Genomic DNA, 26,724 nt, shown 5'->3' on the forward strand with positions numbered 1-26,724 from the left:
ATGTAAAAATTAGTACATGTAAATACATGATGCATTTGGTGCATTCAGATAATTTTGTGTGTGAATAATTCACTGTGTCAACCCTCTGGTATGGGATGCAGTATGTGACTTCCTATCTCAATGATCAACTCAACAGACATCGTAATTTCTGTTGATGTTCGATGTAAGAATTGGATGTTTATTCTCTCTGTCTCAAATATTTTATATTGTTATGCTAAATTGATTCGATAAGGTTAATGAAAGTCGATTCCAAGTTTCTCATCACCCCACTGCATCACTTTCTCATTTTGGTCAAAATGTTCATTATTTTCATGAAATTGTCTGAAAATTGAGATGGAAATAATCAAAACTTTAACTCTCACAATGTCAGGCATGCACTGCTGATCATTTTCTTTTTTTACATGCTATACCCTGAGAAGAACTGCTAAACCAACTAACCGCTGTCCCCACTAACAGCGGTTAGTGGGTTGTGAGGATATAGCATGGTGTCTCGGAGTATATAGTGTGAAAAAAAAGGCCCTGTGGTAGGGCTACGTGGAAGGGGGGCAAAATTGCACGAATTCTGTTTGAAAACCCTGCTTTGATTACAAAAAAATTGCACAAAAAATCTTTTCTCATTATGTTGCAAAATGTCTGTAAATGTGATCTATGAGCGAATCCCTGTTATGACATGGTCTTGCATCAACAATATAGCCTAGGTAATAATAAAATACAGTCCCAAGTAATGAATAATGAAAGAGTCACCTCATCTCTTGACATTATGTGACAGGAAACTCAACATGCTTTAGGCTAATGAACATCAAACTCAACATTGATGTTCATTAGCCTAAAGCATGATTTGGTTTTACTACACAAGCCAGCAGAGGGTTTCTGGAGTATAAAGTTCCATCTGCATACATCAAATATCCATCATATGGTTGAATAGAGCCGACACTTGAGAACAGTCATGCATACACACTATCGCTCTAGAGATGTGATGAATGCTGTATTAGCTGGATAATTTAGAGACCATTATTAATATTTCATGATTTTTAGTGTTGAACAATGTTGTTTGTGGTTTGTTATATTCAAAGTCTCAAAGATCTGCATATTAAATCCAGGTTTTTTTGTTTGTTAGATACAATTGTATTAAGGCCAAGAGATCTAGAAATTTTTTTTTTTTTGCTCAACCAGAATCATTACTGCCACCACTGGCACTACAACTTATCCTGTGCTATTTTCCTCTTACCATTTCATTTGTTATCATTTATGATTAGGATAATTGTTTGGGTTAGGTCTTGAAGCAGTGAAACAGGAAGATGACCAAGTTCTTATTTTCGATGTATATGCTTATGTAACTCTCTGTTACCTATTTTTGAAATTAAATTTGTTGTGTAAAAACTTCATTTTATTATCCGTCATTGAACCTAAACGTAATTCATCTGGGTAAAAACATGTATTTCATCAAATTTCTGTGATAATTTAGAATAATTTTAGCCTTTAAAAGCAACGGCATACCAAACAAGGAAAAAAATATGCATGTCGGCTACTAGAATGCAGTAATTTTGATTGTTAATGGTGGAAAGTAGTGCAATTCACTTATTGCATGGTTCCGCCATATGCGAGGAGAGCCTTGATCTGGCAGCAATGAATGGGACTAGTCATATAACATTGTGTAAAGTTACTTAATACTTTCTTTCATGTCTATTGCCTGTTCGAGGCTCTCCCCGCATATGGCGGAAACCGTGCAATAGGCGAATTACAGTTGAACCTAACCTGTTGACAGTGAGACAAATCTTTGAATAGCCTTCCATTTATTGTACATTTTGCCAGTTGAAGCTTTCTTGGTACATGTAATTCGGTTATGAGTGACCCAGTAAACTTTGTTATACAATAGCAATATTTGCAGTGAGTTGTTCCAATTCAATATTGCCTTTTTGTTTAACTTTTAACGTGGTATTTTAGATTCTGATATGATGACGCACAGTTTAGCCTAACTGAAAGTGCAGACTTCTCTCTACTTTTCGCTATTAAAAAAATATGGTTCACTAGAAATAAAAAGGGGTCGCTAATCTAAAAGTTTTATCATATGTACTAGGAACTTTCATTCAGACTACAGAACCTTAGTATAGCAGACCTTAGGCTTACTAGTGGATGTAAACCACTGGAAACATCCACTGTGCTGTGCTTCGAGAGGCTAGAACAAAACTGGACTAATCCAACATTTTAATACAGGGCCTAACCAGTTTTGGTTCAAAGCTACTTATTGTATAGCTACAATGTATATCAGTATTTATATAGTTTTAACATTAAACATTTGAAATCATGTGCCAATTCTTGAAGGGAAAAATAAAAAGTTTGTTTCTACTATTCTCTTGTGTCCAGAATTCTTGATTGACATAAACATCACGTTGAGGGGTCAGTGACATAAAGACTCGACTCCTTTTTGGCTATTATGAGAAAAATGAGTTTAAAGATAATGGTCCACATGACATTGACTTATGTAGTTAACATGGTTAAGTCTATGTTTCACTGGTCATTGATTTCAATGGGGGTGCTAAATGGGGTTACTTCTATGTGTTTATTGGAAGGTTCTCATGTTTCTGAAAATTTTGTCAAAATCTCAACAAAAAATGGAGCTGTGTCTTTGTGTCACTGATCCCTCGACATACAATTTCCCAATGGCTATAAAAATCTGCATAAACAAGTGACCACTGGCAGCACATTTTTTTTTCTGGTGTGGAGGGTCAAGGTCAATATCAGTGGGAGGAAATCACAAATTGCTTGATATTGGACATGTTTTGCACTAAATAATGGAATTTTCAAAGATATTGTTTTACCCCTGTCAGAAATTTCCCCCTCCCCTACTGCCATTGGAAGTGACTGCAGAAAGCATAAAGATTTTCTTGGACCATTTATATTTTATCTAATCCTACACATAATATGATTATTGAATCCAATGTGACCTTAAGAAGTAAAGTTACAAGCATTTGATTAGACAAACATCCAGTTTTACAAATGGTTTGAGAGTGGTGGATGGCTAATTTATGCACGCTTTTTTAAATTTAAATTTAAGAGGGGGAACAAACGAAAACTGAAACAAAAGAATTGAAAAGTACAATAAAAGTTGTGAAAAGTACAGGGACTACAGAGAAAAAAAAAAGAAATGTGCTTGCTGAATCTTTTCTCCTTGTATAGGCCAGTTTGTCACTTTTAAAACGAGACCATCGTCTAACCAAATGCTTGTAACTTTACTTTAATGCATTGTTTAAAGATGTTTCTTGTGTTCTCTCACTGGTATCGGTTTGCCCATCTTGTAGAACTTAATTTGCTCCCTAAATGTTGACTTTATTCCACAGCTATTTAAGCGCATTACTGTTACACTTTCATTGGAGATTTTGCTTTTCTGCCAAAGGGAGTTCTGATCATAATTGCTCTGCATGATTTACACAGAGAGTACCCAAAGTAGATTCTAGAAGTGAGGCAATTACAAAATACTGCTACGAGATGGATATCTTTTTTAAATAGCTCTATCAATCCTCCAGATAAATATCAATACAAAGAATATTGGAAGGTTCTGGTTTACTTTCTTAGGAAATAAACATTCAAGGCCCAGATCAGTGTCTTGGCTCAAGATTGATGTGTGCCCATTATGAATAAAATTGCCCATCTAAGTTGAACATTTACACATTAACCTGGCTTCTGCAGCCCATTGTCATGACTGTGGGCTCAAAGAGTTCAAATATGTGTTGCTATGGCATTTTGTAAATAATCTACTTGAAAGTTAAAAGGGCATTTCGTGATCTACAGCATCACCACCCCCCCCCCACTTTCCTCAAAAAACATTGAGATTTTTATACCACTGGAAACCTCTGACTTTATAATGTTTATGTACAAAAAATTTCTTGCAGATTAATTCGTTTAGCAAAGATATCGTGAATTGTCTATGGAGCAGTGTAATACACATAATCATGCATAACTCGCAAATGCAAAATCAGAATCAACTGAAATTTTGGGAATAAGCTTTTTTGTGGATATCTACTGAAAAAAAAAGAGGATGCTAGGATCACGAAATCCTCCTTTAAACAGTCTACTCAGCAGCTTTGATTATAATTTAGCATCTATAAAAGGCATTCATTTTGCCCATTGCATGTGCAAACTCTTGTGTCCAAAATGATGGATTAGTGACCCTACAGACTTTTTATTCGACGTAAAATATTTGATGTAACATATCTACGTTATTTAATCTATTCCCATTCTTTTCCCAGTAATGTTTAAGTTCTAACGAATGTTTGATGACGTAAAATCGATAATATATTTCTACTTATATTTCCATTATACGTAACATATTATCAATTTTACGTCATCAAACATTCCTGAGTCTATAGCGGCCCTTAAGGCCTCGTATCCATAGGCTGTTCCTTGTGGCGCGTGCCCTTGTTCGTGTTTACTTTTCCCATGTGACCTGCCACACAGACAACGAACCGTAGCAGCCACTAAGCAAAACAAAGGTTCGTTGTCTGTGTGGCAGGTCACATGGGAAAAAGTAAACACGGAACAAGGGCACACACCACAAGGGAACAGCCTATGGATACGAGGCCCAATGAAGTAATCCGAATTGGAAGTGGGGGAGACAAAATACTATATGGCCATAAGGACTTGTAAACCAAATCAAATTAATAACAATCTCAATTTAATCAGGCAAATCAGAAAGGTTTGCAAGCACAGGGAAAACCTCACTACAGTAGGGATTTCAATTGAATGAACACAGCTTTCAACAGCTGTACTTAATCCAACTGCGATCGTACATTGCATATTTCAAATTACTATACCTCATAAATATTTATTAGGTAATCCAGACATCTAATTGGTTAATAACGCCAGCGTCCGAGTACGGTATTTTGACTACTTTACCGCGCCTGTGCAATTACGTGCACGCGGGGAAGTAGTAAAAACTCCGCACCCTACTACCACACGGTGTCTCGACCCTGCGCGTCACCGTTCCTTCAGACGTAACATTATCTACACAGCGGTTCTGCAGATTCGTTTATCGTGAAAATGGCGTCTGCTGCAGTTATTTTGCAGATTACCAATGGATAACACACGAATTTGACGTTTTATGAAACAAAATGTTATTTATGGAATGTTAAAAAGAAAATTCGAATAATATAGGTCAAAATGTAGATTGATTGAACAGAAATCCTGCAATAAAATCAGGTAAGCAAAATATTAAGCTTATTTGCCATGCCGGCCGGCTGTGATGTTGACTGGATGGACTGGTGTGTGCTTTGACTTTTGTTTACGATTTTTTTGTGATAGTGAAAATATTTATGAGGTATAGTAAAACAAATACAACATGTTTTATTTCGGAAAAGTAGTCAAAACTACTGGTCCCTTGGTGTTGGATGATTTGACTACTTCCCTCCGCTGGCGTCGGGAAGTAGTCAAATCATCAACACTCGACCAATAGTTTTGACTACTTCCTCAAAACATGTTGTATACTACAACACAAACGCACAACCTTGGATACAATACTAACCAATCAGAAGTGCGTTGGTATGGTTGGATTCACTTCCGTGTTCCTCACGCAGTCGCACAGGCTGGCGTACATCGCGCAGTGTACGCAAAAACATCACGCTATGTCAGACTGCGTTCGTTCAATTGAAATTTCCACTATAGTACCGTATTCATTCCATTAACTGCCCAGGGCGCTTAACAAAATCATTTTGGATGGGTGCTTATTTCTGACATTGTTTTCATAATTGCTGACGCGTCGGGAAGTAGTCAAATCATCCAACACCTCGGGACCAGTAGTTTTGACTACTTCCCCTCAAAACATGTTGTATTTGTATACTACAACACAAACGCACAACCTTGGATACAATACTAACCAATCAGAAGTGCGTTGGTATGGTTGGATTCACTTCCGTGTTCCTCACGCAGTCGCACAGGCTGGCGTACATCGCGCAGTGTACGCAAAAAACATCACGCTATGTCAGACTGCGTTCGTTCAATTGAAATTTCCACTATAGTACCGTATTCATTCCATTAACTGCCCAGGGCGCTTAACAAAATCATTTTGGATGGGTGCTTATTTCTGACATTGTTTTCATAATTGCAAACATAAACAATGGCCCAGAACATTGATTTTAATCCTATCAATGGTTCATGTTTGATGTGTAGTTGGTTCCTGCACATGATGATGGGGAATCATGTGTAGTAAAGTTGCTGGGTGGCCGCGTATAGTTAATGGAACGAATATGGTACAAGCTATATGACTTTGTAACACACTCACTGTGAGGACAACAAATAAATACAACAAAATATGAATTTGGCAGAATATATTTATTGTAGATAATTAAATTTGAGAATTGCATGAATTGTCATCATTCCCATGTGATCTCCTTTTGCTACCAATTAACCAAACACTGATCAAGTAAACCAGAGAGCCACATTGCTTGAGATTTTATTGACAGAACCGCCTTGAAACCATAAACATAGGTACATGAGTGGATCAGTGATTTGTTTACATTTACATGCATTTGCTTTTTAAAGTTTTTGAAGCATGAAGCTAAGACCCGGATCACACATACATAATTGCATCATCCGACCATCATTTATTTACCATGGTCCAACTATAGTTGACCAAACAATGTACGGTCATACTGCAGTGTACTGTGGTTGGATAATGATTACTCGCAGTCACACGCTCATGTATGCTAATTACACTGCCATTCAAAAGTATTGCTAAAATGCATGATCGGATGACGCATTGTGGTCACATAGGTGTTTTTTTGTACTAACTATGGTCCGACCATAGTAAATTGGGCACAAACGATGCTAATTAGCATAGTTGGGGAAAGATGGTCTGACTAAAGTCTGACCATGGTCCCATGCGGTCACACACTACCCGTACCATGGTCCGACCATCTTTACTTGGTAAATACATGCACACGTGACCGGGGTCTAAATCTAAATGTAGGGAATTAGTTCTAGTCATTCATGCATACATAAAGTGTACAAATTCTCATTTTGATTTTGAAATTTAAAAGGTGCATGAGTAGTGTCTTCCATTGACCAGCCAGGGTTTGGAACTTACAACTTTTCCCAATTTTTTTAAAGTAAAACAAATCAGGCAAAAGATATGATAAAAATTGGTTCAGTTTTTATGCGTCATCATTTTGCTAAAGAGTATGTATGAATGCTAAAGAAATTAAAATTTGACAGTTTTGAGACTACTGTTAATTTTGACATAATGTCATATCCCAATAAATTGCACTGATTTACATAAGCTATTTAATGAATTTGTAGTCTGATATCTGTCAGAATAACTACAAAAATGTGGGATACAGAAATTGTTTCTTATGGTAAACTAAAGCTTGGAGGTCACAAAAGTTTGCAATGCATCATAAGTGTCAGTCCATTTCACTTTCATGTTCATGGTCCACAAGTTCTTTATTAGTTCTGGGATTACAAGTGATCGATCAATAATAAGCTTGTTCAGATTACAGATATTGGAACCAGATGCAGCAATCTTATGTGAAGTCAAACTCTTCTGTAAATCAAACATATTTAGTTTTAAATCCAAGTAGTTTACACTCTTGATCTTAGAATTACAGTATTTGGCAAGGTTTTTCAACAGTATCCGACTGCTCTTCTTGATTATCATGTAAAAAGAAAAAGGTCACGTGTTGCTACGTAGCTTGATTTGCGAATGAGGTGCAGATGTGATGATAATGTGATTTAATTAGCCAACCAATCAGGACCCCCTTCCATGTTTTACGCTCTAACAGTGCCAAATAGGCAGACTGTTGAAGAACCTTGCCAAAAACTATAGTAGCTTACACATATGCCCAAATAGATCTGGAATGAAGTCACCTTTGCATAAAATGAGAATATGTCATGATAAATATTCTTAGAAAACACATTTTGACTCAATGCGGTAGTAATTACATTTAATAATTAAAACAAATATTAAATGTTAGTTGATTATCTCACATTGTTTCATCAAGCCTGAGGTACAATACATTTTAAGGCACAATAGCATATTTGGGACATTGGTAATTTCTTGTGCCAACACACACTTGTAGGCCAGTACTTGAAACCAATGTCTCATTTATTATCACATTACTCATTACATGTATACCACTAATTCCAGCTGAGTGAGAGGGGCATTAGGCATGGGTGTATCAAGTACATAGATAATAATTGAGACAATGTGATTTCTAAGTGCGCATCAGTTAAATCAATTGAAAATAAGTCAGTGATGGTTGAAGTTGGTGATGGCACTAGAAATTGCAATTTCTCAAATTCTGGTCATTCCTGCTATTTATGGTTTCGTAAGTCATAAATGATGACTGTTAAGATACATCACATATATATTCATGCGAAACTGCTATTAGAAATTGAAAATTGAAAATAAAATTAGAAATTGATCAACATTTCTTTACTTTGCTTTTAAAAGACTAATGATTTTAAAATTAGCTTATACTTAATGGTATTAAAAGTAACAATTCCAGCATTTCATCTTTAAAACCCATCATCACTTCTATTCCTAATGTTACTTAAAAACAGTGAATGAGAAAATAACACTGTTTCAAAGATAAATTCAGAGATGCAATTACACTATTTAAAATCTTTAATATTTACTGGAACAAAATTGATAAACATTAGCGATTAATCTTAGATAAGAATTAAACCTGCTGCCTCTCGCAGTCATAGCTTCAAGTTGATGTCATCATGGTGATAATAAAAGATTAGCTTTATTTAGCCTTACTTGGTTTTTATTTATAAACAAAAATTTCAGTACAAACACTAAGAAAGCCTTTCTAGTTCCTTACTATAGACTGTCATTATGAAAGCCTCTCAACTATTTCCCCTTTTACTCAAATTTAAAAACCCAATCCTGAAAGATGTTGATGAGCCTTGAAGCAAATTTGAAACTGAGGCCTTCAATATTTAACTTCTGGTGAATGCTTTGTTTAAAGCCTTATCAGCTACAGTTTTGTGATTTTTCAGTATGGTGCTAAAAACTATATTGAAAATCCTGATGAATTTATTTGCAGGTCAAAAACCATGTTCCTGCCACAAAGCTAGTCAACATTCTGTATTCCCTTACATGCTTAGACAATAATAACATACACAGATTCTGTGATACACAACTTAGGGTGCATCTAGGTACAAAAATACAATCATTTGACATACACATTTGGTATATACATATTCATACATTATCCGGATTAAAGATACAATTTTGTACACAGCAAAATTACACACTTAAAAGTGATATTGATTTACATCACAATATTTATTACTGATGTCACATTACACGTATAGTGACAAAAAATATGATCTGAAATAAATATGATGCAAATTCCAAGCAACCATAAAAAATTGCAAAGTAAAAAAGCAAAAGCTAAATTAAAATAATGAAAGGTATCTTTTGCAATACAGAATACAGAAGTTGAGCTTTAAGGGGGTACTACACCCATGTGGTAAATTTGTGACTATTTTTGCATTTTTATCCAAAAATAATTACACACTGGTAACAAAAGTTATGTATATTATTGGGGCAAGGTATCCAATTACTACACTGAAATTTCAGTGACTCAAGACAAGCGGTTCAGTATATATGATAGGAAACGAGGTACATCCTAGCGGTACCTTATTTCTGATCATAAATAACAAACCGCTTGTCTTGGGTCACTGAAATTCCAGTGTAGTAATTGGATTCCTTGCCCTATATACATAACTTTTGTTACCACTGTGTTATTAGTTTTTGAGAAAAATGCAAAATAGACACACATTTATCGAGGGTGTAGTACCCCTTAATTGATATAAATTTATTGCAAATAGGGAATATATATAATTTTATGCAACTTGAGCAGTTGTCGCTCATTGTCACAAACACCAAATTATTCATTTCTGGAGCAAAAACAATCCCAATTTGATGCTCAGAAGATATATGGCGTCGATGAGTTTCAAGAACAATCTTTTCGATCTTTAATACAAATTGTCATTGTAACTGAGCTACCTTATTTCCAAACTAAGTAAGGGATAAAATCAAAGCATGACCAGTGGTTCTGCCCGGTTTCCATAGTTTAGAATAGAAAGCAGGCAGAACTGGACGGTTGACCGCCGGTCAAGTTTTGACGTCATCCCTAATGCTTTTTTGAGTACAAAACTGACAATATACCAAGAATCCCTCACACAACTTGCTACATCAGTCATATGTGCTGATATAGTTTTATTACAATTGGTGAACTTTCAGTAGATTATTAGCAGATTTCAGTGTTATATTGGCAATAATTAATCAGCTGACGAAACTAAAGTATAGGAGTATAGTCAGTCCCAAGGATGTATTTGCATGCATTTTTCCATAGTGACAAATGCAGAGTTTCCTGTTCTCTGATGCGATATTTTACACTCCGCTAATATTTTTGGCTCTCTGCAAGGTTTGCAGCTATGATAACCAACTTTGTTTGGGGTATTGTTCTTCCTCTGCCTTTCATTGTTGCAGTATTTTTTGCAGTGAGCATTTGCACAATGACAAAATGCATGCAAAACGTTTAAGTACACACTGGTCCTCAGGAAAAAAATACATACAGTACATGAAATGAATGAATCAAATTTGATTTTGATGTTGATATAATACAACATAAACTAATAAGAATTATAGTAAAAGCAAATGCTACTTGGGTACTTTGTACCAGTTACATTTGATGTAAACTTAATATTGATATAAATTTCTGCTAAATCAAACACTAAAGATTATTATGCTTAGTAACAATTTGGTTATGTGTACTATATATATCATAGTGTGTTTGCAAACTGATAGTATAATAATAGGTATAATGGACCTATGGGGGAAAACAAAACGACTGCAAATTTTCAGTGATGTTTATATTATATTTATAGTAATACTTCTAAATAAGATAATAAGATTATATTGTTACTTATCTGAATTATCTGTATTTGAATACAATAAATGGGGCATTTCAAACCCATAATTGAGCAAGATAACAAAAAATATACAAAGCAGGCAAGTCTGGATGAGGGCATGGACTACATAAAGCCAAACACGGGTCCGGTTTTTCAAAGCTTGGGTAGTGGTCAGGCTTCCTAAGCCAGCAGGCTAGCCCACCAATTGGATCCATTTTATTGATTTATCTTTCTAGGTGATATATGATGTAAAATTGTTAAGCACTGGTATGTAATCTAATTGGGCTTAAGCCTGACTGCTAGCCATGCTTTGAGAAACCGGCCCACACTGTCTACTGACCCATGTACATAGCAAACAATATTCAAAACACAAACCTCAAGAGTTGACAGGAAAAGCCAAGAACATTGGGAATTGAACAGGGTTAGCGGTGACATGCCGAGGCCAGGGGTCCAAATTGGCAAATAAAGGGGTCCAGGCATCTAATTCTACACAGACGCACAAAATTAAGGGGTCCAAATCACGGGGACCTGCCAAATCAAGGAGTCCTGGACCCCGAGACCCCTTAAAACGCTACCCCTGGAATTGAAATTACAATTTGTTAAGAAAATCCAGAACAAACTGTTATATAGCCCTTGTGAAAGATGATCACATTTATCTTTGGTGCTCTTTAGTGTTTAAAAAAACACCACAGGTGTTTGCTTGCCATCCTACACTAAGCCTGCACTTAAAAAAAAAAATGTGGCAAATGTCATCATCAGGAGTCCCAAGTTGACCATGAAAGATATTTCTGACTGTGGTGAATTTGCACAACAAGAGTCAGAAATAGCTTACTTGGTAAACCTGTGACTTGTGTTATCACTCTGTATCAATTTCAGCCGTCAAATTCTCATGGTCAATAAATGTACGCTTTATGTCATACCATGCTGTGTCTTTTATACATAATGAAATAGTGTTACAAAGAGTGGTCAATAAGTTCACATGGTAAAAGGTTAGACTTTCACAAGAACGTTAATATGGCAACATTGATTATGTTCCACCGTATGCATCAAATTGGGAGTCGTACAGACCCTTTCTCATTAGCATTAGGGATGACAAATGCTCATCATTTAGGTCCGAGATTGTTTAAACTCTCAACACTATTTGGTAAAGAGCCAATGAGCATGTACAATATACATTGTATATAATGCCTTTACAGATTAGTTCAGGCACAGCAGATATACTGATGTAAGCAACAGTAACAGTACATTTGCAGGTGGTTAATTGGCTGGTAAGAGATCCATGAAGCAGGAAATCAAAATTGCAAGTAACATTTTCATGAAAGACTAATCTTTCTACTGATACCTTGTTAATTAAATAGCCCTCATTGCAATCCTCTTTGCAACTCTACCAGACCAAATTACAATTCATTTTCTTCATAATCCTGACAATATTCTAATAAAAAGATTAAAACATCACTCATTATCTTAACTTGAAAAACAAAATCAATTGCCTGAAAAATTGTCCATAAATATCAGTATGTACAAGTTTAAAAATATTACTGTTGCACTGATTACATGTTGTAAAAATAAACTTCAAAATTCATATCATTAAAGAACTAGCTACATACACTACCTACACCAGAGATGTACACACCCTATAGATATCTGTATTAAAATCACAATCCATCCAGATTTACTAACTACTCGAAAACTAAGACTTGGGCTTTGAAACTTGTACAAAGGCTTCCCATCTAGAAAAATTGCTCATGTTAAACCTTTTGTAATCGCCGTTAATGACCAAAAGTGTTACATATTTTTTTATAGGACTATCATAAAAGAATGTGACTTAAACTATTTTTTATCAAAAATTTTTTTTGAGAAAACTTGATTTTAAACTTTTCTGGAATTAGGAGTACTGCGTCTCTTTTGGGGTATCAAACACCCCAATCACTAATGTTATCAGTAAAGATTTCTCTCCAAATATGTTTTCACTTACAAACATGGACTTGAGTCCACACTTATGTAGTGAAAAATCACAAACTGTGAAACGTGGACGTTCATGATCGTAAGACAGTGGCAGAGGGTGCTATACAGCATAACTTTGCATATAGGTTAAGATCCTCTATCTTTGGTGTAATACCAGGTCCACGGTTAGCGGTGAAATATCACAGATGTCCACATTGTGATTATGATATGTCTGTGTGTGGGTCCACGGTTTCACTGTTAACAACCACATACACATAATTTAAGTACACACAATATGGGTCCAAACACATACAAACATGTGCAATAATGTCAAATTAGTCGCATTTCTTCCACATAAATGGGTATTATGGTTATATTGGCACCTAACATAAATTCCTTAGTGTCACATTTCAATAAGGTTCATGGTCCTAGAGTAAAACATTGTGGTCCTGGACCTTACGATATTGACTATATCTCAATGTACGCATATTAAGCAAGAGTGTGGCTGTCTACTTAATCATATTTCAGAGAATAGCTTCAGATAATATATCTTTCAATAAGGCACTGTTTCATTACAAACTCAAAGAGTTATCTTCTTTGTGAAAGACAAACCGCATTATTTAGTTATCTTTAAAAAAAAATTATATATCTTGTCAAACCTTTGCTCAAATTTCTGACAAAAAATTAAGTTTATAAATATCAAATGTACACGTAGATGCTTACACTTGCTAGCAGAATAGTACGGCACTTGTTTACATTATGAGACTGCACACACCGTAGACACGGAAGTGAGGCTATCATTCAATTGTCTGACAATCATAACAATAAACTGATAACCTGATTGGCCAAAAGCATGTCGAAGTGTTGTTAAACGCTGTGCGGCGCCCATGAAGAGAACACAAAGCTCCACATGTCGTTCATTAACCAGGGCGCTCATGTGCTGAAGTAGTGCTGTACTACTCTAGAAGCGAGTGTAGATAGGCCACATCAATTTTCAGGAAATTACTAAGTTTAATGTCACCAATAGTATCTTATGTTACAGCTTACATATATTACATTTCCCTTTTTCAAAACACACATGCTGAATGCCCTTAATTATATCTATGTTATCACTAGGATCCACAACATGCTCATCTATCAGAGCCACAGTTCTTTAACCCCAATACATTTGTACATTTATTGAATGACCTTTGAAAATTTAGGTACAAAAACTCCAACTCTGCAACTTGAGGTCAAATTCTGCACTATGATTGTTTAATTGAGGTTATTGAACTATGCCATTAGGATGGGCTATTGTGGCCCATAGTGAATGATTCATGACAACTACATCCCAACAAAAATAATAAATCCCAACAAAATTTGTTGTGTGTGTGAGTAATTACTATAGTCCAACATCTTGCAATGTTTTTCACACTGCAACTTTACTTCCACTAGTGTCTCCTGTAGCAACAAAAATTTTCACAGCGTTTTCTGCTGCAGAAAAGATTCAGGCTGAAAACTGAAAGTTGCTGTACAGAATCCACAAAGACGACGGCCTGTAGCCTGGCCTTAAATGTACTGTGTCCAACAGAAGCTGGCCTAACAACTTTGTTAACTTCTGTTTGCTCACATAGTATATCTTTACCGTATAAATTGTTACTATGCATTGCTTGAGTCAAAACATCTTTCAGAAAATCATTTCAATCCATTTCTTGCCCAAGCCTGTATTACACAGTTAAGTATGCCTTCACTAAATTCTACTCTACCCTAATCACACCAGCCCAATTCTACACTAGCCTAATCACACTTTATGAAAATAATTTGTCTTACATTAACACTCTTAAATATGAGTTACCAATCAGTGTCTTGAAATTGTCTAATTGGACTCTGCATAATGCGCATAAATGTTTTCAAACACCTGAGCATTACGTACAGTTGGTTCATTTTTCTTGCTGGTTATAATTAAATTGCATTGTGTTTGGTAATTTTTTGGTGACAATATTGTTACGCAAAAAAGGTTTGCCTCTCAAAATTGTGCAATCTGCTATGTGAAATCGGTTTTGCCATATAGATCAGCCAATTTTGGGTCATTTTTAGCAAAGAGCATACCACATAGCTTTTTGCCAATTGTTAGTGAGACAAATCTTTTTTGCTGGCCTTAGCAATACACATTGTGATTCTTTGTTTGCCACATATTTATTAGGTCCAAAACTGCACATTACTTATTGAGACAATATACACCTTGTTGCATTTGCCCTGAATGTTTTTGCTTGTCCAATGCACATCAACAATTCGGAGCATGTGCATCATTTTTTCATTGTAATACACAGTTTTTAGAGCCTAGAATAAAAGCTTGCATTTTTGATGCATACCACAAGTTATCAAACAGTGTATGGTAGATACAAATATTGGATTATTCAAGTTGAAATCCATACATCCCATTGGAAGACATGATCTTAATATTCCACACAGGGAGTGTAGATTTCAAATAGGGTTACTGGGTGGTTCCATTTTAAATACACACCCACTGTTTGGGAGATTAAGAACATATCTTCCATAGGGGGTTTATGAATTTCAACTGCAATAGGCCATTACACGCATAGCTATATCTTGGGTGTTGGTATTCAAAGCTCATGTTTAAAAGTAATAAAGACATAGAATAACATTAGTTCAGTAAATTTAATTTATGAATCATATCAAGTTACCAATAGGATCATTATTTTCCCTGACACACACTATATGATAATTTTGCTTGTTGGTATAAATCACAATGGTATACTGTAAAAGTCAATATTTCCACGAGAAGATATTTTCGCGATTTTGAAGATTTTGTCAATTGTGCGAGAATTAAATTTCGCGGTTTTGATATTGATACAATAGAAACCTAATGCAAAAGGTTATTTTCGTGAATTTTTATTTTTGCGATTTTATGTCCACTCGCGAAATTCGCGAAAATAAAAACCTCGCAAAAATTTCTACTTTTACAGTACTGTGAAAGTGGAAATATTTTGTTTAACTTTATTGTTTACACTTTTGGTGCTCTTCTCAGCTTGTACGAAATTAAAAATTTGCAATACTGTTTATTTAGAATGAAAATCTATGAAAAACCTTGATATTTGAACAAGAAATTTTAAAATTGTTGAAAAAATTGCACAAAAAATACCACTTTTACTGAAATTTATCCGATTTCAAACATGATTCAAACTAAAACTTAACAAAACCGCTACGAATCCTCTACATACGCCACAGCATGCTCCTGTGCCAATGCAGCCAACTCCTTCAAGAATTCTTCAAAGACAACAGCGCAATACACAGCATTCTTGTTGTTACGTAGGAATTCATACTGAGCACTAGTTGATCCTGTGCCAATCATACCGGACTCGCGGATTGTGTTCAGTTTCTGTTTCTCTGCAGCTGTTACAGCCTTACGACGGTTGCCGCGACGAAGTAGGTCTCCTAGAATTGTCCTCTTGGAAGCTGTAAAATGAGATGGAATTATGGTTAATAAATCCTCTTTTTGCATTCAAGATTCATTTACTTCCCAACCTGAACAGATACAGTTAGTCAAAATCAACACAAATAGAGGCATAGCATTATCTTAACTGTTAAAATGTTGTAAAGGAAAGGCAGTAATGTAAACGTGAGGAGGCATCAGTTTCGCACGGACACCAATGCTGCGTGCATGTGCATGCAAGCGCATTGAGCAAACGTTCACAATTTGAAGCTGCTCCCAAATGATATATGCACTGCCTCACCAAGGTGTAAAATGATATTAACAATGCTACCAATAATTTCAAAAAAAGTTACTTAGTGGCCTGACTACAAAAATGGCATTTGCATTAGTTACACTGATCCAAAATTAATACCTAAAAAGTAGACTTCGTATATGTAATTTGATTTTCTTTACTGTACGCATCAATAAATTCATACATAGGCTTACATAATTCATAAAAAAACATTCATCAGTCACAAAATAAGTGAAGTGCACTTTGCATCCGTGCTGTGACCTGTGTGTATGCCATTCTATATCAATCCACAATATAATGGGTTTTGTCTATTATGAGCTGATGTAGTAGTATATAATCAACAAGTACTCCCTTACTTGATTTTGTGGATGCTGAGCTGGAAGAACGCTGTCTGACATCCTCCTTGTCCTGTTCTTTGTCCAACACTGATGTCGCTGAGCGAGATCTTGCTGGATCCTCCTCATCTTCTCTGGTGCATAGATACTGCCTGGCCTTGTACAAGTTGGTAGGGAAATCTGGTACAGATAGAGCATGCATGTCTAGGCTGTTTCTGGTAATGGTCAGAACCTGTCAAAGAATATTTGAAGACAGTACAAGTATAAGTAAAGGGTAATGCCAGAGCAATGCTGTGAGCAAAGAGCTGTGAGCAAAATCACCTTTTCCTTCAAAATGGTATATGGGCCAGACTTTTGTATAACATGCTGTAGCAATTCTACACCACAATATATTAGCTTCCCAGCACCAAATGCTGGTGCCGATTAATACATATATGGTTGGAGAAAGACAATCAACAAGACAATAGAGTTTAAAGGCCTTGTCTAGGTACACACCACGATGGAACTAACAGGGCTTGAACCTCCTATCTTGCGCTCATGAGTTGAATCCAGGACCTGAATCTATGACCTTTTATAGGCTGGTGAATTTCAAATACTTTTGTTTCTGCTCCTATGTTAGGGTATACAAACAAATCATTCGCCAATTGATACATCTTTCTTTATTTGAAATAATAATTTTTGCTAGTGTGAATTGCTTCTGTCCCACTTTTTGTGGAAGAAATTCAATTTACCATGTCTATCTAACACACAAAGCTAATTCTCAAAATACCACAGAACAAATAAACAAATATATCTTTAATGTCAACCCGGCAGCATTATATTGGGGTATTACAGTAGTCTCTTACCTGTACAAGTGATCTCACACTTGGTTGGAACACCATGCTAGTGTTGAGTAGAAAGGATCGTAGCAGAGGTTGTGGATAGTAAGCTAGTCTTGTCACAAGTCCTGTTACTAGTAGATTGATGTACAGGTTATTTTGCATCATATTCTCTACTTTCTTAAACAGTGCATCTATAAAAGGACCTGCCAAGAAAGAAACAATTTGCTGTTGGTTGACAATGGGGCAGTCTACACGACAGAGGTCATGTGCATCAATGACTTCCTTGGTCTGCATTAATATTGCATCTAAACAGGTGACTTACATTATTGTAATGCAAGGCACGATGCACACTTCCATTACGTGTTACATAAGGCACAATGTCTGCAGCACTATCGGTGCACTGGTAGGTACCGGTTGATTTTTCTATCATACCCTAATGATTTACATAGTGCTTTGGTAAATGATAAGACTATGCAAATGTTGTCTAACAAAATTGAAGAAAACAAAAACAATCCTAAAGGTCTTTGGAAACAATTTAAATCTCTTGGCTACAGCTCCAAAGGTAAAGATCATTCTCAAATTGTTTTAACTGTGAATGGTGAGAAGTGTTTTAATTCTAAAAAAGTCGCCAATTGTTTTAATGATTTTTACACTACTGTTGCTGGCAACCTAGTGAAAGATCTCCCACCATCGAAAGGTCTTTTTTCGACTGAGTCTGAAGTTTTTAAAAATTTTATAAAGAAAAGGATGTGAAACCAAACAGTTTTAGACTCTCATCCATCACTTCTGATTTTGTTTTAAAAGAACTCTGTTCATTAAACACATCTAAAAGTACTGGGCTCGATGGTATCCCAGCAAGATTTCTTAGGGATGGAGCCTTGGTCATCAAAGATCATTTAACGCACATTATCAATTTATCTATCAGTTCAAGTTCAGTTCCAACCGAATTTAAAATGGCTCGTGTTAAACCACTTTTTAAGAAAAATGTAAGAACAGAAGTTGGTAACTATCGTCCTGTGAGCATTCTTAGTGTCACTTCCAAGATCCTTGAGAGGGCCGTCTATGTCCAGCTTGAGAACTACTTAACAAAGAATAACATCCTTTACAGCTTCCAGTCTGGATTTAGGGGGCTTTTCTCAACGGACACATGTTTGACTCACCTTACTGACTATATTCATAGTCAGACCGCTTCTGGCAATTTTACTGGTATGGTTTTGATTGATCTGCAAAAGGCTTTCGACACTGTTGACCATGTCATTCTTTTGAAAAAATTAGAGGCCTTGGGAGTGTCCTCGGTTGAGTGGTTTAAATCTTATTTAACTGGTAGGAGGCAAATCGTCAATGTCAACCAGGTTGATTCTGCCCCACTTGATATTTCCTGTGGAGTTCCGCAAGGCAGTATCCTTGGTCCACTCCTCTTTCTCTGCTATGTGAATGACATGCCCACCAGTGTCGACTGCAAATCACTTTTATACGCTGATGACAGTGTCTTGCTTGTTTCTGATAAAGATCCCAAAAAGATCGCTGATAAACTGAGTCTCGAATTAGACTCTGCAGGCAATGGATGATAGATAATAAGCTCTCCCTTCATCTTGGTAAAACTGAGGCCATCTTATTTGGTACCAAAAGGAAGCTAAATTCTGTTGATAGTTTTACTGTTGCTTGCAATGGAGAGCTAATTAATACCTCTCTGTCTGTGAAATATTTAGGGGTCACCCTCGATAACACTCTTTCTGGTGAATCAATTGCTTCTAATATTATCAAAAAAGCAAACGGGAGACTCAAATTCTTGTACAGACATGCAGACTTTTTATGTATGAAAACACGCAAGACACTGTGTTCAGCTTTAATTCTTTGTCATTTCGATTATGCATGTTCTTCATGGTATACAGGGTTATCTAAAAACTACAAAAACAAATTACAAATTATGCAAAACAAGATCGTTCGTTTTATTTTGGATGTGGGGCCACGTACTCATATTGGGCAGAAAGAATTGGATTTGGTGGGTATGCTTTCAAGTCAAGACAGAGTAGTTCAATTAAAACTTAGTCATGTTTTTAAAATTTTCCATAACTGTTGTCCTGAATATATGAAAATGCATTTTACTAGAGTATCATCTCTTCATAATTACAGTACCAGGGGTAGTCCATTCAACTTTAAGGTTCCTCACTCCAAGGGCCAAAATAGCCTCACTTTCTTTAATAGTGCAATTCATCATTGGAACTCACTGCCAAATGAAATCAAGAACATCAATGATTTTAAATTGTACAAACAATCTGTCAAACAGTTTTTAGCTGATCAAGGGTCCATTTGATTTTTTGAGTTTGAGCTGGTCTCACATTTCTGTTTTTTGCGTCCTTTGTGCACGTTGTCTCTGTTCTTGTTTTTGTATGGCAGTTTGTTCCTATATTTCTCTTGCTTGTAAAGGACCCCAATGGAAATAAGCTTTTCCCAAGGCTTTTTGGGCTATCCTTGGTACTTGTGTTGATTTGTAATTTCGTTATACAATTTTGATGTGCAATATATTTTATTTTGTTATAATAATACTGTATATGTAGTGTAATTTGTATGTTATTCTTATAGTACCAAATAAAATCAATCAATCAATCAATACCATAATTATTATGCTTGATACAATTTATTACAACAAGGTTAAGATAGAAAGGGTCATTGGTACCTAAATGAGCACCGATAGTGCTATATGACCAAATTAGACATGGATGCCTAACATGTATTTGCCCACTACAGGTGTTCTCATACGACACATATGCTGTTGCTACTATGGACATGGCATTACAAGCTGCATGGATTTTGTTATAAAATGGGAATAAAAACTATTTCTAGCCCCCCCCCCACCCTGTATCATTTCATTTGTATATCATGAGCAATACATTAAAATAGGCCACACCATGTGAAATCCATATCACATATTTCAAAGGGGGTACATGGATTTCAACTGGAATAGCCCATTTGGCATCTCCGCCTTTACCCTCATTGTTCTACTTATAATATGGTTATTGGCCATGTTGTAGGAGATAATGGGTGCATAACCTAGACGAAAAACAATATTATATTCTGCATATATTACAGTCAAGTTGTAAAAAACTTAGAGTAGGCTACCCTATTACTTACCCACTGATGGATTTCCACTTGTCTTTCCTATTGGACTAATAGGCTTTGATGGAGACAATGATGTACTCATTGCAGGAGAAGATGGTCCACTCATTGCTGCAGATGGTGATGCCATTCCACTAGATCCTGTTCCATTCAACTCCGAGAAGCCAGACAAATCTAAGGAAGAACTCAAACTAATATGCCGCCTCCTCGTCTCCACTTCATCCGAGAAGTGATCATTGTCTACGATACCTCCCGTTACCGGTGATTCACTCAACCCATGAGGTTGCGGTGTCACCGGTATACGTCTTGGTGTGGAAGTTGCACTGTTCACATCAAAGCTAAATCGCATCTGTTTGGCATTGGCCTCTTGTTGTAAGCTTGCTTTCTCTGCATAGCCAAGTGCTTGGAGTATTCTATCTGCTTCGCTAGTCTGTTCACTTGATATCCTTCTATGAGTACCACCTGCTAGCCTGGGTGTGGTCTCCAGATCGGAATCAAATTCCCAGAAGACACACGGCTCATCTCTGTCTCTCACAGACTCCGGTCTACTCAATCTCCTGTCCTTTTCCATCTCATTTGATAAACAATCAATAAAATTTGCACCACCTGAATCCTCACCTAGTGCTCTCAACCACTGGGCTACTGGCGATCCATCACCATCTCCTTGCGTGGTTTCACTCACTGAACCAAAGCCTTCAAATAAAGGAGAGTTCCCACTGGAAAAGGCACTATCGGAACTGATGGACATCTTACCAGTTCCATGTTGTGAAGGTGTCAGTTTTAGTTCCTTGGGTCTGGCGCCTTGTTGAACTGAACTTGTTAAATCTTTGGTATTTTGATTAGTGTTACTTTTGCTTGCTGATAAGGCTTGTTTTTGAAGTTGTCTTCTGTCTAAGAAAGCTTTGTCATCTTTAAACAACTCCAATATATCAATGTCGGATGTATCTACTGAATCAGACGTGCTGCCAATTTGGAAGTCAAGAACTTCTTGTATGGTTGCCGACAAGGATGAATCAAAAGTTCTAGATCGGGTCCTTGGGGTAGAAATTTCAGCGCTTGATTTATTTCCTTCAGGACTTCTTTTGGAAGATTCATTTCCTTTCAAATTGTCAGAATTTTCTGTTGCAAATTCTTCACTTAAGACAGAGCTCATTCCTGTCATTGAGTCTGAGCTTGTCACCTGTCCTGATGTCGTGTCCAGCTGAGATGTAACACGCATGGAATCATCAGAGTCTGGACTAGGACTAAGGCACACTGGAGGAGGTGAATCGCCATCGTATGGCAATGACCAATTACGACATGCGATTGAGCAGGCACGGATTCCTATCTGAGCATCAATGAGGTATTCCACTTGACTCGATTTCAAGTCTTTAATGTCATGCTGATCTGATGTTACTGATGAAGTCCCAATATTACCGTTCATCACATCACCTGCACCATTCTGAACAGGTCCATTAGAAACAACCTTGCCATGAGTGGGGCTGCCTTTCACTCCATTTCGCCTTGGTGAGATGTCAGCACTGCTCAACACCACCCTATTTTCTCGTGTCAATTTGACCGAGCTCAATACACCATTTGCAAGGACATCAGCTTCACCTGATGTTTTAGTTTTAGTTCTATTATTCTCCTTATCCACATCCACCACTGCTGGAGGGGGTGGATAATTCATACAGCATACCGGGGTTAGTGTAAGAAATTTCTCCGCCCATTTGCCTGAGATATCAAGATCCTTGATGGCTTTTCTTTGGCTAACCATGATGTGGTTACATGGTACTAGATACCTGGAAATAAATGATAAATAAATGAAATATCATATCAGTTTTTGTTTGTTTTTCTGTCACAAAATTTTAATTCATTCAATTAGAAACAGAACCTGATAAACTTTTGGAATGAAAACAAACTAATTTCTGGTGAACTGAGGTATTAAATTTCCTATTTCTAGGAAGAGCCTAGAAAGCAAAATTTGTATACCTGTGTTTTTCTTTTGAAACTTACACTAAGAAACCCATTATTGTAATCAAAATACTTTGATAAATACTAGTAATCTGATAGAATTGCAATTATAATCTGCTAAATTTGTGAACTTTATTTTAACTGGCTATATCTGATACTTGATGCAATTCTGCTCTACTCAGAATACAAACAAGTGTACTTACTTGAGAACTAATTCAACCATAACATCTTCACAGTTGAGGTTAATGAAGGTATGAAAAAGTGACAATGTCACTCTGCATAGCTGTTAAACAATAAAAAATATCAACAGTTAGCTGTGCAATTCACATAATCATCTGCATAGAATGCTTGTTTACATGTTGACCAAAAACTTGCCATGTCGATATTTCAAGCTAAGCTAAGATTTCAGCGAAGATGTGATGAAGGTGGTGGCTTGTATCTTTTCTGTCTTACATTTAAGATTCTTGGTTACCTGTCTGACTGGCTAGTGCCACAAAAGACAAGGTATCCCCTTTACACACGACAACACACTAGACCATGAAAGCACTAACTTACAAACTGACATTGTTCTCTTTAGTTCACCTCAATTTCAGTAGTAGCTTCAATGTTATTTCATGGTCACACTGCAAGCATGCTGACAAACTGCTTTTGTATGCGTGCGTGTATACTCTGTGCGATTTACTTTACATGCACAATTTGATACTTCAACCACATCTATGTCACTACTGAACTTGAGTTCAACCAATTTATAGTGCAATCAAGAAATGAACTGCACTGCAATGCCAAATGAAAGAACAGTTTCATCACCTAGAATTTTATTAAAATTTATCTTGTCTAGTTAAGTACACAGATCCTTCTTTTAAACACAGTTTTGGAATATGTGTACTTACTGCTCCTGATTTTGAGTTAATTCTTCTAATGAGTGAGTCCAATAGTGGTTGTCCTTCATGCCATCCTGTACATAAATATCTGAGGAAGACCATCATCAACTTTGGCTCTGTAATGCTACGTAAGAATAGATCCACATATGCAGTGGCTGCTATTATCTCATCTTGGGGACCCTGTATAGACAAACAAAATACATGGAGATTATTTTATCTTGTATTGTTCTGTACTTGAATCCAGTCATTCCTCTATATTCCAATGGGGACTTTTCATTCCATCTGGCTGTGTATTTTTTCTGCATACTGCATTTTTATGTATCACTGCATATGGAAAAAATATCCAGGCTAGTGTTTGAAACTGCCATTGATTTGAGTGTGCTGGCGAGTCAGGATTGTTGCAAGTCACTTCACATAATATTAAGCAATGCAAACATGCTCTTTTTTGAGGAAATGAACAAAAATATTGGTTAGAGACAGATCACAGGCATAGCGACAGCAGACTGCAGTTTTGCAGTATCATCCTTCTCTGTTGTGCCATACCAGTTGCACACTTTTGTTTTGGAATGTTGTGGTATTCAAAGCAACAAAGCAGAGGGCAAGTGCTAACACAGTTTCCACAGAGGGAAAGTAGGGTAGATTGGTAGGGAAAGTCTAGACATTCTCCATATAGCAGGGTTTCCCAACCTGTGGGTCACAATCAAAATGTGTGTCACAAGTACTTCTTCATGGGGGTTGCACACCTTGACTGTAAAGTAAAAAAAGAAGTGTTTCAATTCTGTAAGTTCCCTGTAGCTTTGGTCTCTCATCACCATCAGTGTGGACTACAATGGCCTCACCCAATGGCATAGTTCAATAACCCCAATTAAACAATCATAGTGCAAAATTTGACCTCAAGTTGCAGAGTATGAGTTTTTGTACCCACATTTTCAAAGGTCATTCAACAAATGTACAAATGTATTAGGGTTAAAGAACTGCGCCCCTGATAGATGAGCATGTTGTGGATTCTAGCGCATGCATCAAAGTGAGGGTACAAACATTGTAAGTCAGCTCAGACCTTGGTTGCATGGTTTTCACAACACTCCTGAACATTGATAGACTCTACACAAATAAGCATGCACATTTTCGGTAGGAAACAATGTTTGAAGTAACAATTTTTCTCATGAAATATGGGTCACAGCTAGAGAAATTTTGGGAAGCCCTGCCTAGCTAAAATGGCTGCTTTATGTTTTGACCCCCTGAGTACTACCTGCCAATCTAACATTTTCGGGGGGCATTAGGGGGGCAAAGTGAATTTCACCGTAAAAAGTGGAAATTTTCGTCATTTTGAGTTTTTACTGTGGGGGCAACAGGGGGGCCAAGAGTTTTGACTGGGGGGGGCATTTCCCCCGCCCCCCCCCCCATGGCGCCCCCACTGAACATTGCCTCTGATTGGTCAATTACATGATATCTTCACCAATCAGAATGGAGCTTTGCAAATAATTCACCCCAACTTTTTTGGCATGGCAAAATTATTCTAACAATGTTGCTGATTGGGCCAATTGATAATCAAAACTTCTTTTTGGTCAATCGGCAGGTAGTTCTCAACAGGTATGTAGCAAAGGAGCTAGGGTTCAAATGGGCTCTCAAGTCCCTGCACCTAGCTATGCCACTTAAAACACCATGGAAATGAAGATCAAATTTGCTGCTAGTGTTTGCATTTACACTAGACAAATTGCACATGATGGTAAATTTATATAAAGCTCATAAATATTAAGGTTGCAAGTGTGCAAAATAATACAATATAATTATGCTGTTAGTAAAATAGAATAAAGGCCATGGGGTTACTCATACATGTACAATTGTACATTACAAGATCCCATAAGTCCCAAGATTCAACTCCTTTACTATATATTTGCCATAGAAGTGATGATGCAACCAGATTCACTACCACAGCAATAGGTTAAAACCATTTTGAAAATATTGCCCTGCACTACAAGCAGGTTGCACTCATCACCTGTGTCCGCCTGCAATCATAGATTGAATACAATACCACTCTTTTCAAACATACTAATCTTACCAGTGTGAGTGATCAGCATGATATGATTATTCTATAGAATTACGATCCAGGTCTTTATCCCTGTTCTTTGACATCTATGGCTCAATGCAGTACTGTGTGAATGTACTAGTGCAGTGCAATATAAATTGTTTTAACCTATTCCTATGGTAGATCATCCTGTTACATCATCACTTCTACGGCGATTACATACTGGAAGGCAAAAACAGAGGCATCATCCAAGTACTACACAAAGGACTGTTACTGTGTTATTATTAGTAGAATACATAATTTGTGTTTATTATAATACATCAAAGTAAAGATAAATAGGGTGTTAGTCCTATAATAATGTATATGTTCACAAATTCAACTCTTCTCAATAACGAAGAGGCAACTGTGAAAGGATTCCAAATGCACACAGGATCTTAAGGTTTCTCCATCTTTTGAATAAAGCTACCTGCCCTATATTTAGCCATACATAATTACCCATGCTTCGGTGAGTTGGAATATGTTGCTATGACCTTAACTTAGGAATTTGATCTACTTCTGAGCAAAATAAAACAACTGCTAAATTCAAAGTGTAAAAGCAAGGCATTACTATTGACTGTCCTAGGACTTCCTGTCCGAATGATGAATGACTGGCTGAAACACTACTGCGGTATTTTACTTTGTAGCCCCTTGTAATTTATCATCCCTGCAATCTGGTCTTCCCCCTCTGATAACGAAAGCGCCACCTATCCTGCTCTGACCCAACAGCTATAAATCTCAAACTTTGGTGGCTCACTCCGAAAACGCTCAACCCTCAACAGTGTTCTTTGATTTGGAATGCAAGGGATATCAAGGATCCAGGGAAGCCTAAAAGCAGGAAATCTACCGCAACCACTTATTTTCACACACTTTTACATAAACCATGTACAAATCTACCCCAACTTCTTATTTTCATGAAGGTATAGATGAGGTGACATGTGTTTACATTTGATACGCCCTCTGTTG

The 26,724-nt window shown here is 36.6% G+C and overlaps 1 protein-coding gene across 3 annotated transcripts in view; it reads right to left on the reverse strand.

The window, feature by feature from the left end:
* Positions 1-15,398: 15,398 nt before the first annotated feature.
* The window catches only part of LOC140160926 (FHF complex subunit HOOK-interacting protein 1B-like), a 33,186-nt gene continuing 21,860 nt past the window's right edge, over positions 15,399-26,724 (reverse strand). For 2 of the 3 annotated variants that reach the window (XM_072184276.1, XM_072184274.1), the window contains 6 exons: positions 23,706-23,876; positions 23,019-23,098; positions 20,878-22,643; positions 17,770-17,948; positions 16,946-17,156; positions 15,399-16,320 (listed from right to left, as the gene is read on the reverse strand). In XM_072184276.1, coding sequence (XP_072040377.1) covers positions 16,067-16,320; positions 16,946-17,156; positions 17,770-17,948; positions 20,878-22,643; positions 23,019-23,098; positions 23,706-23,876 — 2,661 coding nt within the window. In that variant the 3' untranslated portion in view covers positions 15,399-16,066. The remainder of the gene's footprint in view (positions 16,321-16,945; positions 17,157-17,769; positions 17,949-20,877; positions 22,644-23,018; positions 23,099-23,705; positions 23,877-26,724) is intronic. The other variant, XM_072184275.1, reaches the window with a different exon arrangement.

Source organism: Amphiura filiformis, chromosome 9 (genome assembly GCF_039555335.1).
Source record: "Amphiura filiformis chromosome 9, Afil_fr2py, whole genome shotgun sequence".
Classification (NCBI taxonomy): domain Eukaryota; kingdom Metazoa; phylum Echinodermata; class Ophiuroidea; order Amphilepidida; family Amphiuridae; genus Amphiura; species Amphiura filiformis.